Genomic DNA, 18,908 nt, shown 5'->3' on the forward strand with positions numbered 1-18,908 from the left:
CAGGAAAAGGAGTGGAGCGGATAAACAACAGAGGTGAGTCTGAAATGGCACCCTATTCCAGACTTAGTGCACTACTTTTGACCAACTCCCTATGGGCTTTGGTCAAAAATAGTGCACTATACAGGGAATAGGGGGCCATTTCTAACACACCATAGCTATTATGAAGTGGCTGTTTAAAGCTCTACTGAATAGAGAGACAGGGAGTGTATTCACACACAAGTAGGAGTGTGAGCTGAACCAGGGATTGGGCCAATGACCTTTCTGATTAGAATGGTCAGACAGCGTCTTTGGACTTACAGTGAGTTCAGTTGATGCAGTATGAGGTAGAGCCACGCGCAAACGTGTGTCAAGCTGGCATTTGCCCGAGGACTTACCAAAAAAAAATAAAAGTATCGATGCAAAAGAGTTCAAACATAGGAACAAAGTACAGTTTTTTTAGGCTGATTTGCCTCAATTTGTCAACTCACGCAAAATTGATCTGTCCTTCGCATCGGAGGGCTGCAGGTTCTGTGCGTGTCTTGACCAATCAGATTACGGAGATCACAGGTCGCAGGGGCCGGGGTACAACGCACGTCGACCCAGTCCCAGAAAAACCGGCGACCCGGGGACCCACACCCAGGAAAACCGCCGACCCGGGGACCCACTCCCAGGAACACCGCCCGGGGACCCACTCCCAGGGGACCCACTCCCAGGAACACCGCCGACCCGGGGACCCACTCCCAGGAACACCGCCGACCCGGGGACCCACTCCCAGGAACACCGCCGACCCGGGGACCCACTCCCAGGAAAACCGCCGACCCGGGGACCCACTCCCAGGAAAACCGCCGACCCGGGGACCCACTCCCAGGAAAACCGCCGACCCGGGGACCCACTCCCAGGAAAACCGCCGACCCGGGGACCCACTCCCAGGAAAACCGCCGACCCGGGGACCCACTCCCAGGAAAACCGCCCCGGGGGGACCCGGGGACTCCCAGGAAAACCGCCGGGGACTCCCAGGGGACCCGGGGACTCCCAGGAAAACCGCCGACCCGGGGACCCACTCCCAGGAAAACCGCCGACCCGACTCCCAGAAACCGGACCCGGGGACCCACTCCCAGGAAAACTCCCAGGAAAAAAACTCCCAGGAAAACCGCCGACCCAGGGACCCACTCCCCCGCCCGACCCAGGGACCCACTCCCAGGAAAACCGCCGACCCAGGGACCCACTCCCAGGAAAACCGGCGACCCAGGGACCCACTCCCAGGAAAACCGGCGACCCAGGGACCCACTCCCAGGAAAACCGCCGACCCAGGGACCCACTCCCAGGAAAACCGGCGACCCAGGGACCCACTCCCAGGAAAACCGGCGACCCAGGGACCCACTCCCAGGAAAACCGCCGACCCAGGGACCCACTCCCAGGAAAACCGCCGACCCAGGGACCCCTATCATACTTTAGCAAAAAATAAATAAATATTCATGTCTAAATAAAAATACCAGGGGAATTAAGAAGTAGCCAACATTTTAAAGTAAATAGATTTGGTAGATTTGGTATTTTGACCTGCTAGCATTATAATTGGAAGAGGAAGTGAAAACTCTAACATAGTCTATTAGCTAGAAAGGTCACTAAACACATTTTCACTCAAATCTGTTTCGCTGGTTAAATAAGGTGCCCCCGGTTGAATACCTCTGCTGTAGGCTACTAACACAGCCTACTATGCGCCCTGTCCTTCCGGGCAGGGTAAACAAAGTGGTAACATTATGTATTTATAGCTCATCTGTTTGTGATAGGAGAATATGTGAATGTGATCCAATTGGGTTTTAGATTCGAACTTGGGCTGGCTACCTAGAACTTTTTAATCCAGAAGTATTAACTGGAAATAATCTAAATCAACACAATAGTGATGACATGGAACAAGTTCATTTTGAATTAGGCCTACAGTTCCATAGGCATACACGATGCAAACCTGCATGAAGAAAAGTCAGCCCTGTGAGTTCTATTGTAATTGTTGTCTCTGTAACAGTATAACTTTAGACCGTCCCCTCGCCCATACCCAGGCGCGAACCAGGGACCCTCTGCACACAACAACAGTCACCCCTCGAAGCATCGTTACCCATCGCTCCACAAAAGCCGCGGCCCTTGCAGAGCAAGGGGAACTACTACTTCAAGGTCTCAGAGCAAGTGACGTCACCGATTGAAACTCTATTTAGCGCGCACCACCGCTAACTAAGCTAGCTGTTTCACATCCGTTACATCTCTGTGTCGAGGAAACCCCCACGAGTCTGGTTTTAAAATATAATTCACATGAACAAGTACAAGGTTGCTGCAGTTTGACAGGGTTTTCATCCCCCCCTAGGGACAGAAGTTTTTTCAGCAGTTTTTTTTAAAAACCATGTGGCCTGATTTTTTTTTGAAACTCTGGGGCCATCATAGCCCACATAAAACCTTTTTTTGCAACTGACGAATCACTGTCATGCGGTCCAGAGTTTTATCTGGTTCGGTTACCAGATCAGGAAAAACTCTGGGCCCCAGGGAAAAAATTGGAACATTTGTCGTCACCTCTGGTCTGTGATAATAAATTGGAGCTGGTTCGTTGTTTCTCTTAGGTTGTCTCTGACAACTATTTATTTTGAAAAATGTTGATAATAATCTGAAAAAACAAGATAGGCCCCAAATCTTTCAAATACTTTAGCTGTGCTTGTCTGGCACAATGGAGTACAATCCCTGTTCATGCGGCACTAAAGGCAGGCTCAATTCAAAATCTCAAAGTATTCAAAAACAAATGCTGTTTGAACCCAGGCCTGGTAAGCAGAGGGGTATCTCACCATGTATGAGGGGAAGATTAGGACCCGCTTGTGTTTCCCACACGGCCACTGGGGATCGTCCAACAGATTAGGGTCGTACTCCCGGATCAAGTCCCCCAGATCGTTCCCTGTAGGGGACAAAATGACAGAGTCACACAATGAGCCAAGGACAAACAAACACTGGGGACAAGAATTAAGAATATACAGTGTTTTTCAACTTCTTCTAATACATAGTCATATTAAATCAAATGTTATTTGTCACATGCACCGAATACAACAGGTAGATCTTACAGTGAAATGCTTACTGACAAGCCCTTAAGCAACAATGGAGTTAAGAAAATAAATAAAAAGTAACAAAATAACAATAACGAGGCTATATACAGGGGGTACCGGTACCGAGTCAATGTGGAGGCTATATACAGGGGGTACCGGTACCGAGTCAATGTGGAGGCTATATACAGGGGGTACGGGTACCGGTACCGAGTTAATGTGCGGGGCTACAGGTTAGTCGAGGTCATTTGTACATGTAGGTAGGGGTAAAGTGACTATGAATACAAGCCCTCAATGTTGAACATGTAATTGATTCATCTAAAAAAGCCACACTGCGGATGGTTATGCCTCGGAAAACGTGATATGTATCACACCCACTCTGACAGGCCTACTCATATTCAGGGGCCTCTCTCTAGCATGGAGGATCCACACACTGACCTGTACGAAACGCTACAACTACTCCAGAGGTTCCACACACTCATACGACTGACCCGTGTCGATGCTGCTCTGGTTGCTGTTGGCCCGGGCCAGGCTGAGACTGCGGTGGCTGACGTTACGAGACTGAGTGAAGGACGACACGGAGTCTATGGTGTTCCTGCGACCGCTGCCCAGGGCGTTGGTGGGGTACAGGAACTGGGTGTACGACACAGTCTGTGGAGAAAGAGAGACACATTTTCAAGAGCATGTTACTGTTAATTAAGGGGCTCGTGTTCAGGCTTTCACACAGGGTTTGTCTCCAGTCCTCTCTCACCTTTCCGTCGGCCCCCAGCTCCACTCCCTCCAGCCCGATCACCATCTCCTTGGCATTGACCCCGCCCGAGGGGTGCCGCTGCCGCCCGCTTTCCAGTTTCACATCCCTGCCAGGGCGCAACACCTTTAGACATCCCTTCCCATAAAAGCCCACACCCCCTGCCAAACAGTCTGCTGTCTAGACTCCACCTCAGCATTTCTAACTCTGTCCATCTAGTTCCATTTATTTTTTTATATTTTTTTTACACACTGTTAAAATGTGCTTGTTATTGATTTGTAGAGCACTGCACTAACCCAATTAGATTCTCAGATTACCTGTATGCGATCTCTGACTGGGTTGGTGATCTTTGTTAGAATTTGGAATCCTAAAATGTATACAGCGAGGGTTGAAATGAGAGTGTGGTTTAATACGGGCATACTGGAGCATTCTGCCAAGTAGGGTTGAAGGAATGCGGGCGGTTGCATCACCAGTACTCTACATTTCATATCAGTGTGTTAGATTTCGAAAAATAAAAAAAGCGGGTCACATGCTCGACTAAAGAAGGAAATGTAGTACTGCACTGAGCTGAAACTGTGTCAGTGGTACACAGTCGTTGGAAATGACCCGTCGGGTTACAGCCTTGAGCAGATGTTCTAGAAAAAAATGCATTATTATTAAACGCTCATCCCTTCATGGACGTTCACCAGACTGATTTGACAGAAAAGGTATGTGGTGGTTACAGTAGCGATGGCAGGGAAAGGCCACTGGACAAGCGTGACTGCTTTACAATGACACACAGATGGCCATCACATGACCATTGTTATTAGAATTAGATGGCAGACTGTCTGAGGTGGAGCTGTGATGAAAACAGCATTATCTGGCACATGGGAAAATCTTGCTGACCGATGCATCACACACACACACAAAGATCCCAAGGCAGAAAACTTTAAGGAAGGGAGGAAACTAAGCAAGCCAGGAAAGCCAGGGGTTGCAGTCTGTCAAAGGATGAAACAGAGAACACAGTAGTGGAAGGAAACAAAGAGGATCTTGTCAAGAGGCTGAGGGATGAATTCATAAGAAACGAGGGGCAAAAAAATAAAATAGAACTGCCTTTTCACAGAGATTAAACAACAATCTAAACAAGCAGAATCAGACCTAAATGTATTCAAATGTTTTTTTTTAAATTAACAATTATCAAGGTTACAAAGAGACCTCCAGTTCAGGAGTGAGCAATGAAAACTATGTTCTTTTTAATATTAACAACAGGAGACGGCTCTAAAGAAAGGAATGTGGAATTGGACCAGATAGAGAACATAAGAGAAGCCAAACGTATTCTAGGTTCCCAGAATTCTCCGGTGCCATAAATAGTTATTATGAACACTGTCGTAAATCAATAACAACTCTAATTGGGGCAAGAAAGGGAGAAAATGAAGGAAAAAGTCATACCAGACAGAAGCTTGAACTTGTTCCTAGTCTAGTTCTACAGTGCATTCAGACTGCTTGACTTTTTCCACAATTTGTTACATTACAGCCTTATTCTAAAATGGATTAGATAAATAAAAATCCTCAATATACACACAATACCCCTAAATGACAGTGAAAACCGGTTTTAAGAAATTTCGGCACATTTATGAAAAATAAAAAAAACAGAAATACCTTATTTACATAAGTATTCAGACCCTTTGCTATGAGACTCAACATTGAGCACAGGATTCCTGTTTCCCTTGATCATCCTTGAGATGTTTCGACAACTTGATTGGAGTCTACCTGTGGTAAATTCAATTGATTGGACATGATTTGGAAAGGCACACAAACACACACACACACACGTCTATATAAGGTCCCACAGTTGACAGTGCACATCAGAGCAAAAACCAATCCAATGTGGTCAAACGAATTGCCAGTAGAGCTCCGAGACAGGATTTTGTCGAGCCACAGATCTAGGGAAAGGTACCAAAACATTTCTGCAGCATTGAAGGTCCCCAAGAACACAGTGGCCTCCATTATTCTTAAATGGAAGAAGTTTAAACCACCAAGACTCTTCTTAGAGCTGGCCGCCATGCCAAACTGAGCAACCGGGGGAGAAGAGCCTTGGTCAGGGAGAAGACCAAGAACCCGATGGTTACTCTGACAGACCTCAAGAGTTCCTCTGTAGAGATGGGAGAACCTACAAGAAGGACAAGCATCTCTGCAGCACTTCAACAATCAGGCCTTTATGGTAGAGTGGCCAGACGGAAGTCACTCTTCAGTAAAAGGCACATAACAGCCCACTTGGAGATTGCCAAACGTCACGTTTCACCTGGCACCATCCCTACGGTGAAGCATGGTGGTGGCAGCATCATGCTGTGGGGATGTTGTTCAGAGGCAAGGACTGGGAGACTAGCCAAGCTTATAGTGTCATACCAAAGAAGACTCGAGGCTGAAATCGCTGCCAAAGGTGCTCCAACAAAGTACCGAGTACTGGGAAACTAATCAGGATCGAGGAAAAGATGAACGGAGCTACAGTTGAAGTCGGAAGATTACATACACTTTCGCCAAATACATTTAAACTCAGTTTCACAACTCCTGACATTTAATCAGAGTAAAAAATCCCTGTCTTAGGTCAGTTAGGATCCCCACTTTATTTTAAGAATGTGAAAATGTCAGAATAATAGTAGAGAATGATTTCTTTCAGCTTTTATTTCTTTCATCACATTCCCAGTGGGTCAGAAGTTTACATACACTCAATTAGTATTTGGTAGCATTGCCTTTAAATTGTTTAACTTGGGTCAAATGTTTCAGGTAACCTTCCACAAGCTTCCCACAATAAGTTGGGTGAATTTTGGCCCATTCCTCCTGACAGAGATGGTGTAACGGAGTCGCTGGTTAAATAAGGTGCCCCCGGTTGAATACCTCTGTAGGCCTCCTTGCTTGCACACACTTTTTCAGTTCTGCTCACAAATTTTCTATAGGATTGAGGTCAGGGCTTTGTGAAGTGCGACTCCAAAACCTTGAGTTTGTTGTCCTTAAGCCATTTTGCCACAACTTTGGAAGTACGCTTGGGGTCATTGTCCATTTGGAAGATCCATTTGCAACCAAGCTTTAACTTCCGGACAGATGCCTTGAGATATTGCTTCAATATATCCACACAAATTTCCTACCTCATGATGCCATCTATTTTGTGACGTGGACCAGTCCCTACTGCAGCAAAGCACCCCCACAACATGATGCTGCCACCCCCGTGCTTCACGGTTGGGATGGTGTTCTTCGGCTTGCAATCTTCTCCATTTTTCCTCCAAACATAATGATGGTCATTAAGGACAAACAGTTCTATTTTTGTTTCATCAGACCAGAGAACATTTCTCTAAAAAGTTTGATCTTTGTCCCCATGTGCAGTTGCAAACCGTAGTCTGGCTTTATGGCGGTTATGGAGCAGTGGCTCCTTCCTTTGCTGAGCAGCCATTCAGAATATGTCGATATAGGACTCATTTTACTGTGGATATAGATACTTTTGTACCTGTTTCCTCCAGCATCGTCACAAGGTCCTTTGCTGTTGTTCTCGGATTGATTTGCATTTTTCGCACCAAAGTATGTTAATCTCCAGGAGACAGAACACGTATACTTGTGTACTATTGTTTGTACAGATGAATGTGGTACCTTCAGGCGTTTGGAAATAGCTCCCAAGGATGAACCAGATTTGTGGAGGTCAACAATATTTTTTCTGAGGTCTTGGCTGATTTCTTTTGAATTTCCCATGATGTCATGCAAAGAGGCACTGAGTTTGAAGGTAGGCCTTGAAATACATCCACAGGTACACCTCTAAATTGACGTCAATTAGCCTATCAGAAGCTTCTAAAGCCATGACATTATTTTCTGGAATTTTCCAAGCTGTTTAAAGGCACAGTCAAATTAGTGTATATAAACTGACCCATTGGAATTGTGATACAGTGAATTATAAGTGAAATAATCTGTCTGTAAACAATTGTGGGAAAAATTACTTCTCAAGCACAAAGTAGATGTCCTCACCAACTAGTTTGTTAACAAGAAATGTGTGGAGTGATTGAAAAACAAGTTATAATGACTCCAACCCAAGTGTATGCATGTAACCTTCCGACTTCAACTGTAAGTACAGAGAAATCCTTGAAAACCTGTTCCAGAGTACTCAGTTCCTCAGACTGGGGCGAAGGTTCACCTTCCAATAGAACAACGACCCTAAGCACACAGCCAAGACAATGCAGGAGTGGCATCAGGACAAGTCTCTGAATGTCGTTAAGTGGCCCAGCCAGAGCACGGACTTCATCCCGATTGAACATCCCTGGAGAGACCTGAAAATCGCTGTGCAGGCACACTCCCCATCCAACCTGACAAAGCTTGAGAAAATCTGCTGAGAAGAATGGTAGAAACTCACAAAATACAGGTGTGCCAAGCTTGTAGTGTCATACCCAAGAAGACTCGAGGCTGTAATCGCTGCCAAAGGTGCTTCAACAAAGACATGAGTAAAGGGTCTGAATACTTAGTGGACTCCAAAATTACTGGCACCCCTGACGGGCAATGCACATACAATACTTGTAAAAATATAAACAATATAATTGTAGAGATAAAACTCAAAATACCAACATGTGAGAAAGACTGTACTTTATTAATGTTTCAATGGAACCCACCAAAATCATTTATTGACTTAATTCAAATGCAATGCCCTCCAAATCGAGGTTTCACAATTTTAATGGCACCCTTAAAGATTATTGTAAATAACATTAACAAATTTAAATCCAGGAAATAAATTAAACTTATTTCAGTTTATCTAAGTCTTAAGGAACTATATTGAGCAATTAGGGTATAAAAATGAAGTAAAAGGCATGAAACATCTCTTTGCCATCCAACACCATGAAGAAAACAAAATAACTGGAGGTTCAAAAGAGACAGATTGTCGTAGACCTTCATAAATCTGGTAATGGCTACAAGAAGATCAACAAACGATTGAATATACCACTGAGCACTGTCAGGGAAATAATTGAAAAACTCAAACGATATGGAACAGTTAAACCTCACGGGTAGAGGACGCAAATACATTTTGCCCCCCAGGAGAGGGAGGAGGATGGTGAGAGAACCAACATAATCCCCAATAATCACTGTGAAAGAATTGCAGGCCTTGGTGGCGTCTTGGGGTCACCAGGTTTCAAAAAGCACCATCAGACACCACTTCCACAACCACAGGCTCTGTGGAAGGGTTGCCAGAAGAAAGCCTTTTCTGACCCTAAGACACAATCACTTGAAGTTGGCAAACGTCATTTAAATTATGACTGGAAGAAGGTGCTCTGGTCAGATGAGCCCAACATTGAACATTTTGGTCAGGTACAGCATGTTTGGCGTTGAAACAGAGATGCATACTAGGAGAGGCACCTCATATCCACTGTGAAATATGGTTGTGGGTCAGTGATGTTTTGGGGCTGTTTTAATTCCCAGAGATCCATGGGCATTGGTTAAGATTGATGGCATAAGGAATTCCACAAAGTATCAGGCAATTTTGGCTGACAATCTGGTTGCCTTTGCCAGAAGGCTGGGACTTGGCCGTAGGTGGACTTTCCAACAAGACAACGATCCAAAACGTACCTCAAGATCCACACAGAAATGGTTCTGTGACAACAAAATCAATGTTCTGCCATGGCCATCTCAGTCGCAGAAACTCAATCCAATCGAAAACCTGTGGGCTGAGTGAAAGAGGGCAGTTGATAAGTGCAAACCCAAGAATGTGAAGGATCTTGAAAGGATCTGCATAGAAGAATGGTCCAAAATCCCTCCAAATGTGTTCCTTAACCTTCTCAAACATCACAGGAAAAGACTCCATGCTGTTATCCTTGCCAGAGGTGGTTGCACTAAGTACTAAATGAGGATTGCTTGAAGCCTTGATTTTGGTGAAATGTATTTTGTATTAAATAATTGTATGATTCTGGTTGGTTCCATTGAAACATTGAGTACATTATTTCTCACATTTTGGTATTTTGAGTTTCTCTATAATTATATTGCTTTAAGTATTTGGTGTGCATTGCCAGTCAGGGGTGCCAGTAATTGTGGAGCCCACTATGTAAAAGTGATATTTCAGCTTTTAATTTGTAATAGACTTTCTCAAAACGTGTTTTTGCTTCATCATTATGGGGTAGTGTGTGTGTGTAGATCGACAAGAGGAAAAACTATTTCATACATTTGAGAATAAGTCTGTAATGTAACAAAATGTGGAAAAAGTCAAGTGGTCTGAATACTTTCCGAATGCACCATCTGTCTCATGGACATAATGTCAGTGATCATAATTGTACATGGTACTGAGTATTTCCATTTAGGACAGGCATGTTATTTTAGCTTGGGCAGTTCTATACATAGTCAAAGTGTATTTTGCTGTAGTGACACTCCCAAGACCCATCCAAAAACGTTATTTAACTGTCAACGGTCAATTACAGGTGTAGGCTGTTGCAGTAGAACATTCCTGCAATGCAGGAAATCTAAAACTTGCAGTGGATTTGAGGTTTAAAAAATAAATAGTCTGCTGAAGTTTGTAATTTCCACTTTGAAATTTCAGACTGGATTTTCCCTTACATTTTTTTAGCAACCTCAACAAAAATGTCCATTCATTATAATTCACATTTCCTTTTGATGCTGTCGAAAACCTCTGTGGCAGTGTTAGGCAGTCAGGGCTCAGCTATTGGATATAACTAGGAGCTCTTTACAACCCCTTGATGTCTTAGGAAGACTACGCCACATCAACAAAGAGGTCACGGCCCTGGAAAGGCTCCTTTCTCTCTGTCCATTTTATTCTCTGTGTTGATCAGTTCCTTTTCTCTTACGCCTCCTCCAAAACAAGAAGCTCTTTCTGGAGGGGCACTAAGACCTAGGTCACAACAACACCGCCACTATCCCCATAGACAGGCAGGCAGGCCAGATGGGAGGATACCAGGCCGGAGAGTGTTCAGGACTACTATGAGTTCCCATAAAATGTAGGAGTCTGAACCTTGTGTTGCAATGAGGACGATGACTACTGATAAGCCAGGGTTTCTCTTCCAAGGGCCAGAAAATATCTCCTCTAACCACACAGGGAGGATAAACAACACATCGTATCAGGTGTAAACTCCAAACAGAAACTCCAAAATGCGCTGTTATGGATGGTTCATTTGGGTCCACTCCGAAAATGTTGTGATGCGTGTTGTGCAGTTGCAGCGAAGCGCATGCAAAGTTCAAAGTTGAGAGCTGAGATAAAAGCATGCTACGGAATCTTTGACGACAGCAATGACTTGAGGAAAGGTGCAGTCTACATGATAACAGCAAAAGGCAGAAACGGTTGCAACGGGCAAAACAGTGTTTTATTAGAATGAAACTAACTGAACTTCATGACTTCTTCCAAAGAGATCTCGAGACACAGCCAACAGCAACCTATAGGCCAGAGGACTGGTAGGGGAAGCTATATGAATACGGGCTCGTTGTAATGGCTGGAATGGAATTAATGGAACGGGTCAAACACATAGATACCACATTAGCCTCCGTTCCATTTATTCCATTCCAGCCATTACAATGAGCGCATCCTCCTATACCTCCTCACACCAGCCTCTTCCGCTATAGAACTATATGAAAACATAGGGAAATGGATACAAGCCTTAAAAGGGGAAATCCACCCAAAAACTATTTGTTGGTATTTTTTTTCAGTGCTCCACTGTTGATACAGTTCCAAAATGTATTTTATGTGAGCAGTCAAGGTTCTCCAGATATTAGACTTCATGATGATACTAAATGTATAATTTGAGTGGATTTTCCCTTGAAAATGGGTGTGATTAATTACTTGTTCATCTCTCCTAAAAAAAAAAAAGTATCTACCAAAACCAACCCGTTCAGGAAATTGTTCAATCTAACAATGGTCAACCCTCCCAATGTAATAAAGTACCAGTTATAGGAGATTATATCCGCAGAAACAAAAGGGACTAGGATCGTTTCACGAAAAGAGTGCCTTTTATTTTAAGTAGGAATTGTGCACCAAAATAGAATCAGAAGCCTGTTATATTAAATGTGCCGTTTAAAATAAGCCACATGAAAAATTCAACAAATCTGAGAATTTGTTTATAAAAAAAGTGATTTGTTGTTATAACAAGGGTGGTAACAACATGCGAAAATCAGTGTGGAAATCTGTTGCAGTGCAAAGTCGACTACAAAACCCACAATGCAATGCTCTCTCTCTGGGCTGGCTGGCTAGCTAGCTAGCAAACATAGCTACACACAATAATTCCAAATTCAAGATCAGCAAGTTAAGTGGCTGTAAAAATCACCTGAACAATTTAGGAATCCATCTCACAGAGTTCAACTTGCAGTTGGTCTCCGCCAAGGTGAGTGCAGAGTACATTGCTATGGCAACAACGGCCCTTTCCCCACAGACACACAGGGTTTAGGTAGCCTAGCGGTTAAGAGCGTTGGGCCAGTAACCGGAAGGTGGCTGGTTCGAATCCTGAGCAGACGAGGTGGAAAAATCTGCCGTTCCGCCCTTGAGCAACGCAGTTAACCCCCATATACAACTGCTCCCTGGGCGCCAATGACATGGACGTCGATTAAGCCAGCCCCCCGCTCCTCTTTGATTCAGAGAGTTTGGGTTAAATGTGGAAGACACATTTCAGTCGAATGCAACTGACTAGGTCTTCCCTTTCCATTGCGAGATGGTATTTGAAGGAGAAACTGAGTTTTAAAAAATTGGTACATGGCTTATATTGAGCACATCTAAGCGAAATACATACTTTGTCATGAAGATATACTGTAAACAGATTGATGTGTTTTTGCTCGTTTTTTAAACCTCTTTCTCCCCAATTTCATGGTATCCAATTGGTAGTTACAGTCTTGACCCATCCCGGACTAGGGAGAGGCGAAGGTCGAGAGCCGTACGTCCTCCGAAATACGACCCAGCCGAGCCGCACTGCTTCTTGACACAATGCCCGCTTAACCCGGAAGCCAGCCACATCAATGTGTCGGAGGAAACACCATACACCTAGCGACCGTGCATTGCGCCTGGCCCGGGAGTCGCTAGAGTGAGATGGGACAAGAACATCCCTGCTGGCAAAACCCCCCCCTAACCCTCTTTCGGACAACGCTGGACCAATTTTGAGCTGCCCCATGGGTCTCCCGGTCGCGGCCGACTGCAACAGAGCCTGGACTCGAACCAGGATCTCTAGTGGCACAGCTAGCACTTAGACCACTGCGCCACTCAGGAGGCCGGATGGATGTGTTCTAGACAAGTAAGCCCATACAATCTATTGGCTGATTTGGCGATCTGGAGTGCAGGTAATTGTTTTATCCCCTATATTATTATTGTTTTATCCCCCCTTGTGTTATCCCCTATATTCAATGGCAAGAACCATGTAGCTTCTCAAAAGGCACCGAATTGGTGGAATGAACCCATGAGAGAATGGAGGGAAAGCAGAGAACGAAGTTACAAAGGTTAGAAGGATGGCATGCTGTAGGATACATACCCTGCTTGGCTACAATCTCGATAGGGCAGGACAGAAAATACACTATAAAGGGATCTTCTGCCACTGATTAGGACTATCCTATAAAAACAAAAATAATAAATATACTAATTAGGAATTAACTCTGAAAAAGACACTCAGATCTACAGGTTAAAAGATGGAGGGGAAAAAGTGTGCAGTAAAACCATCAAGATTTCGAAAACTAAATGAAATCCTGTATTTATTTATATGTATACGTGTTGTGTGAGAGTTGTGTAGTCAGTGGTTTGGGGACAAAAACATTTTGTATGTTGATCTTTTAAAAATGAGGCTACTAGCCATGTCTAAAGAGACTAAAAAAAGACCAAACTTGTTCATCGTACAATATCAGAATATCAGCCGCACATAAAGACATTGAACGATAGAACAGTACAGTTGAATCGCTCCTGAAAGAAGTGATTTGCATAACTACTGCTTCATAAACGTTTGTCACTGATTTATACCTTCGGAGTTGACATCCCAATAAGAGGCCTACTCATCGATTAATATCAATGTCACAGGCAGAATGTAACGTGTGGCAATGTCATACTACTGTATATGGCACACTGATAAGCTAGATACGAGTAAATTTAAAAAAACAGCAGCATAGATGTACTTCTATTTTCTTCCTAGGACGGAAATATATATATATATATATATATAATTTGTAAACAAATTTAATCAAAAAGAAATGGGTTCGGTACACCCAAGTGTAAAAGAAGCTTGAGGCTTGTAGCTCAAAAATTCCAGAATAAAAAGCTACTCGAGTGATCGGTGTAATACGAAATGAAGTGCCATGGAAATAGTTTAGCTGTCCATTTCCTTTTAGATTCCAGAAAACAGCCACAAAAAGGTGATAGTATTCATTACTGAGAGAAGCTGAACAATAGCTACATATAACTGTGTGCATATATATATATATATATATATATATATAAATAAATCTGTGTGCTAAAATGTCCTCAGTGCTCTGGAATTTCTAAGTCAACATGCCACACCATTGTAAACGTGTTGCACGACTCATTTGTGATTCAACCGGTGTGAGCCTTAACAAAATATTCTAAAACTCAATTTGAGAATATTTCAGTGAAAACTGACCGGACTCCCAATGAACTGCTGAGCAGTCTGACACATGAATCGATCAAGAAGATCAGTTACTAACCAATAGCACATTAATTGATACAGTACTTCTAAGCTATAAGGAATAACCTTCAATTAACAACCTACATCTCTTGTCCAAGACGTAGGCTAAAGTTGGGTAACCTGATGGACATTCAAACTGCTGAGTGTTCATTGGGGGGCATCCTGCCATTTTCCATTGAAACTTTGTATGGAATTAGGACTGGCGTCGTTTCCATTCATACCTTCCATTGCGCATATCATGTTGCCTCATGTTCTTGATGAAGTGGACCTTCTTGAAGCTCTTTGGTCGGGGTGAACCTGACAGGGTTCTGCATCTACAAACACACCAAATAGAGAAGACTGATCAAAACAAAAATGTGATTAAGTGGGATCCATTTGAGCCGTGAAGACCACGTATATTTTTTACAACTCTAAAACAGAGAGATGGAGCCAGACCAATACAATACCGCAGCAGCATGACGTTCCCACCATCACTACCCCACAGGACATAAAAGTACTCCACAAATCAAACTGAAGTGAAATTATAGTCCCACCCCCCCCAATGTCATTATCTACCTAAATAGTTCCCCGGGTAAAGCTGTTTTTGACTTGTCAAGTACAGCTCTAAAATGAGAGGAAAATATGAGCAAGCCAAACTTATGTTTCGGGGCGGCGTGCCATGTTGTGCGGTCTGTGACAGTTGTTGCTATGCAGTACCTGCGTAGAGGGGCGTTCTCCTCAATGTCTTCCAGTGTCTCCAAGGAGGAGCGCTGAGAGATGAGCCTCCGTCTGTGGAGAAAAGGATAGAAGAAGAGAGGGCGGGGGGAGAAGGAGAGAGAAATAAAGAGGCAGTTGTTAGGAAAGATGCTGGTATGGAATTTACAAGCAACTTGCGGTGCTGCGAAACAGCTCTGACCTGGCCATGGAGGGGGAAAGGCTGGACACAATAAGAATTAGGCCTATTTCTAATATTTTATTCTGCATTGCAAGATTTCTTTGCGAAATATGATTGCCAAATTTGGTCAAAGAATAATCCATTTAAAAAGACCATTATATGAGTATTGGACAACCTTGCAGAAATCGTCAACACTGTCCTGTTCTGAACGCAAATATAGAAGATCTAAAAGCAACAGTGATCAGCAAAGACAATCATTTTGATAGTTCTTTAACGGTCTGGAGAATGAATGAGTAGCCTAAACTAACTAGACCTCATGTGCCTCCAAGTCAGATTTGAGGCATAGCTAAAACCTCCACAGCTGCGTGCTGTGCTGCCTCTTACAGAGCTCAGAGCTGCAGTCACTGAATCAAGTAATCACCGACATCAACACTGCCTGGCTGCCGTCATCAATGACCACTGTTGTGCTCGAAACTCTGACCGGCAGCCTCTGTGTGAGATCATGTAGAATGGTTAGAACAATCTAGAGTCAGGCACTGGTCTGGTCGGTAACTGAGAGGATAAAGACAAGGGATGATTCTGAAAGCATTTTCTCATGTAGAACGGTTTCCTCACAGACAGGCCTTTCTTTCACACTTGGGTTGCGTGACTCAACAGGCAGAGCCACATCTATTAGGCTATTGCTGCATTTATTTAACTAGGCAAGTCAGTTAAGAACAAATTCTTGTTTACAATGACGGCCTAGGAATGGTGGGTTAAATGCCTTGTTCAGGGGCAGAACTGCAGATGTTTACCTCGTCAGCTCGGGGATTCGATCTAGCAACCTTTCAGTTACTGACCCTCGAAACACTACTACCTGCCACCCCTATATAATAGGCAGCCAGCCCTACTGAACATGTGAGATTAAGCCTATACAAGCTCGAGAAATGTCATCTGGACTTTTCTAGATTAAGTCATAACCTTACTTATAAAGGACAAAACAAGAATTACAATCCATCTCATGAACCATGGACTTAAATTCACGGTGGAAGTAAAATAACTACCAGCATTGTCCACTAGTGTTGCTGCAGGAAACCCTAGGAAATGTTCTGATTATGGATAAACTGATAAGATACTTGTCTCTCCGTCCCTAACAACGGGAGTCGTTGTCCACAAACAGGCTGTCTAGCTCCAGCCTTTGGAATGATGGATACATGTAATTATATTAATACTTTTTGGAATATTCGATGAGGGTTGTTGACATCAACTGCCTGTATTCAATGGAGAGATGGCTATGCATATTCATGGCCATCTCGAGACAACTCCGATATAAAGTGTTTTTTCTCAAAGTTGCGGGGATGTCACATTCTACTTATTTCAGTACTCATAAGAACCTAAGCATTATGAAACTTAGCTTCTATCCGTATTGGTGAGCGGGAAGAAAACGCCCCCTGCTGGAGTGAGGCAGATTTTCCGCAGAGTTGGGCCTCTCTTTAGCTGTCCAGGCAGGTTTTTGAGATCGGAGACAAAACCCCCATGTCGTTGCCTACACGGGGCATGCGGCCGTCACAACGCTCGTTTAATGTGAGTGGGTCAGAGGCGCAATCATCAATGCCGGGCGTACACTACATCACTTTCAAAATCCTAACATTGTGTAACGGTTAAGGTGTTGGCTTGTAAATCGCTAGACCTAGGTTTGAGTCCAGCTTAAGCAAAGTGAGGTGTAGAATCAATGATGTACAAAAAGTATTCCCGCCCAAATAATAGGCTTTTGCTTTCACTACACTTTGTAACCATAATTTACTCAAGTGTTTCCTTTATTTTGGCAGTTACCTGTATGTCTCTCCACCTTCTCCCTGGAGAACATATTAACACAAACAGCTAGGCAATAGCAGTCAGCTGAACAAATACAGGCCTGGTTCCAGGTACTCCATGACAAATGATTAGGTTCACTCAATTACAGATGGCCTACCACACCATCACTGTTTTTGAGTAGAGGACAAATAATAACGTTGCAAAGTCTTATAACACAGAGACATCTTTCCTTTTTTAAAATGTTTTTGGACAGAATACAAGTGTTATTTGACTAATAGGTTTTTCTTTCACAGTTCGTACGGTACACAACTGAGGAACTGAGCTCTCTGAAAATCCAGCTGGCATGAAAACTAGTTTCCACAGTTCAGCGGGACACTAGGACTTTGATCCAGCCACTGTAGATGAGCAACGGCAGGCCAGACAGGACATGGTTTTTGGCAAAGGACAGTTTCCACAACAGTGTAAACTGTGGACACAATAACACACAGACCAGACCACTCATTCACTTCAGACAAAACTCTGACACTACCAGCTATTGGATGTTAAACTGAGGGTAAGGTTGGATGTTGGATCAATAGAATCCAATCCAATGGTCTGGTCAGACTCAGAAGCTTCAACGTAGAGCACAGGCTACTTTGGATTCTAGCCTCCTTCAACGTTGAAAGAACAATGGCATCTGTTAGTAAGAGCTGCCAATGAAAGACCCTATTTGTCTCTTTGTTGCCTCAAGTGGTTGTTTTCAAGCCCTGTTCAAATTAACAATGAATCATTTCAAGCAAGGTCAATGATCAATCTTCGCAATAAACGTAAAAACAAAATCCATATATAACCTGTCTGCTATGCTTGCTGTTTTTAGGTTACGGCGCAGTAGTGCTCTAGAATATTACAATATTTTCACATGCACACCCACTGGCAGCCTGCCATGGACATTGCCTTCCCGTTCCACTGTCGGGTGATGGAGTGGAATGAAATAGGTCGTTCCACAAATTCGGTGCCTTTTGAAAAAGTGTAACTTGGTCAAAATAACATTTGATTTCACCAAATTATTGTAACAGAATGTCAAAAAGAGCACATGTTCAACTTCATAAGAAACACAAAAGATAAAAGGAGGACCAAGGCACTCCTCATATAACGAATTCAAATGCCTTTATTTGTATGGCATGTTCAATGGAACCAAGATTTTTTTAAACTCACTCGCTTCGGCGTTATGGCCTTAGTCAGGGAGTATGAACACATTTTTCCCATCAAGAGGTTAAATAAAAACATTACTATAGTAAGTGCCCATTAAAGGCCCAGTGCAGTCCCCACAAATATTTTACTGTGTTTTATATATATTTCCACACTGAGGTTGGAATAATATTGTGAAATTGTAAAAAAGTATGATGATGCCCTTTTAGTGTAAGAGCTGTTTGAAAAGAATGGCTGAAATTTTAGCCTGTTGTGGTGGGATGGAATTTTGGCCTGCCTGGTGACATCACCTCTTTCCCAATAACAGCAAATGATCCGTTTCCCTCTCCCCAGTCAGTCCTATCAAAACTCTTTGCTAAGAAGCTATTGGTTTCTTTTTTACCATTTTAATTTAAAACAATCACAGTAAAGTAATTCATTGTTACCCAGAAATTATTTGAATACCGAGGTAAAAATTCTGCATTAGACATTTAAGTACAAAATAAAGTAACAGGGTTGACCATAACAGGGTTGATGATTGCATCTTAAATCAGCTATAAATCCCCTTGTGACAGGGGGAATGGAAGCTTGTTGTGTGCAACCGGGAGGCGCAATTGAATGCTTCACAAAAATGCTTAAGAAAAAAAAAAGAAAAGAAAAAAATA

At 43.3% G+C, this 18,908-nt stretch overlaps 1 protein-coding gene across 2 annotated transcripts in view; it reads right to left on the reverse strand.

Moving 5' to 3' along the window:
* The window catches only part of LOC124041724 (CDK5 and ABL1 enzyme substrate 1-like), a 30,214-nt gene that overhangs the window by 4,039 nt on the left and 7,267 nt on the right, over window positions 1-18,908 (reverse strand). Inside the window, exons 2-7 of one of the 2 annotated variants that reach the window (XM_046359643.1) lie at window positions 15,105-15,176; window positions 14,630-14,722; window positions 13,251-13,328; window positions 3,802-3,907; window positions 3,542-3,701; window positions 2,802-2,908 (exon numbers count right to left, since the gene is read on the reverse strand). In XM_046359643.1, coding sequence (XP_046215599.1) covers window positions 2,802-2,908; window positions 3,542-3,701; window positions 3,802-3,907; window positions 13,251-13,328; window positions 14,630-14,722; window positions 15,105-15,176 — 616 coding nt within the window. The remainder of the gene's footprint in view (window positions 1-2,801; window positions 2,909-3,541; window positions 3,702-3,801; window positions 3,908-13,250; window positions 13,329-14,629; window positions 14,723-15,104; window positions 15,177-18,908) is intronic. The other variant, XM_046359644.1, reaches the window with a different exon arrangement.

This window comes from Oncorhynchus gorbuscha, linkage group LG08 (assembly GCF_021184085.1).
Source record: "Oncorhynchus gorbuscha isolate QuinsamMale2020 ecotype Even-year linkage group LG08, OgorEven_v1.0, whole genome shotgun sequence".
Classification (NCBI taxonomy): Eukaryota; Metazoa; Chordata; class Actinopteri; order Salmoniformes; family Salmonidae; genus Oncorhynchus; species Oncorhynchus gorbuscha.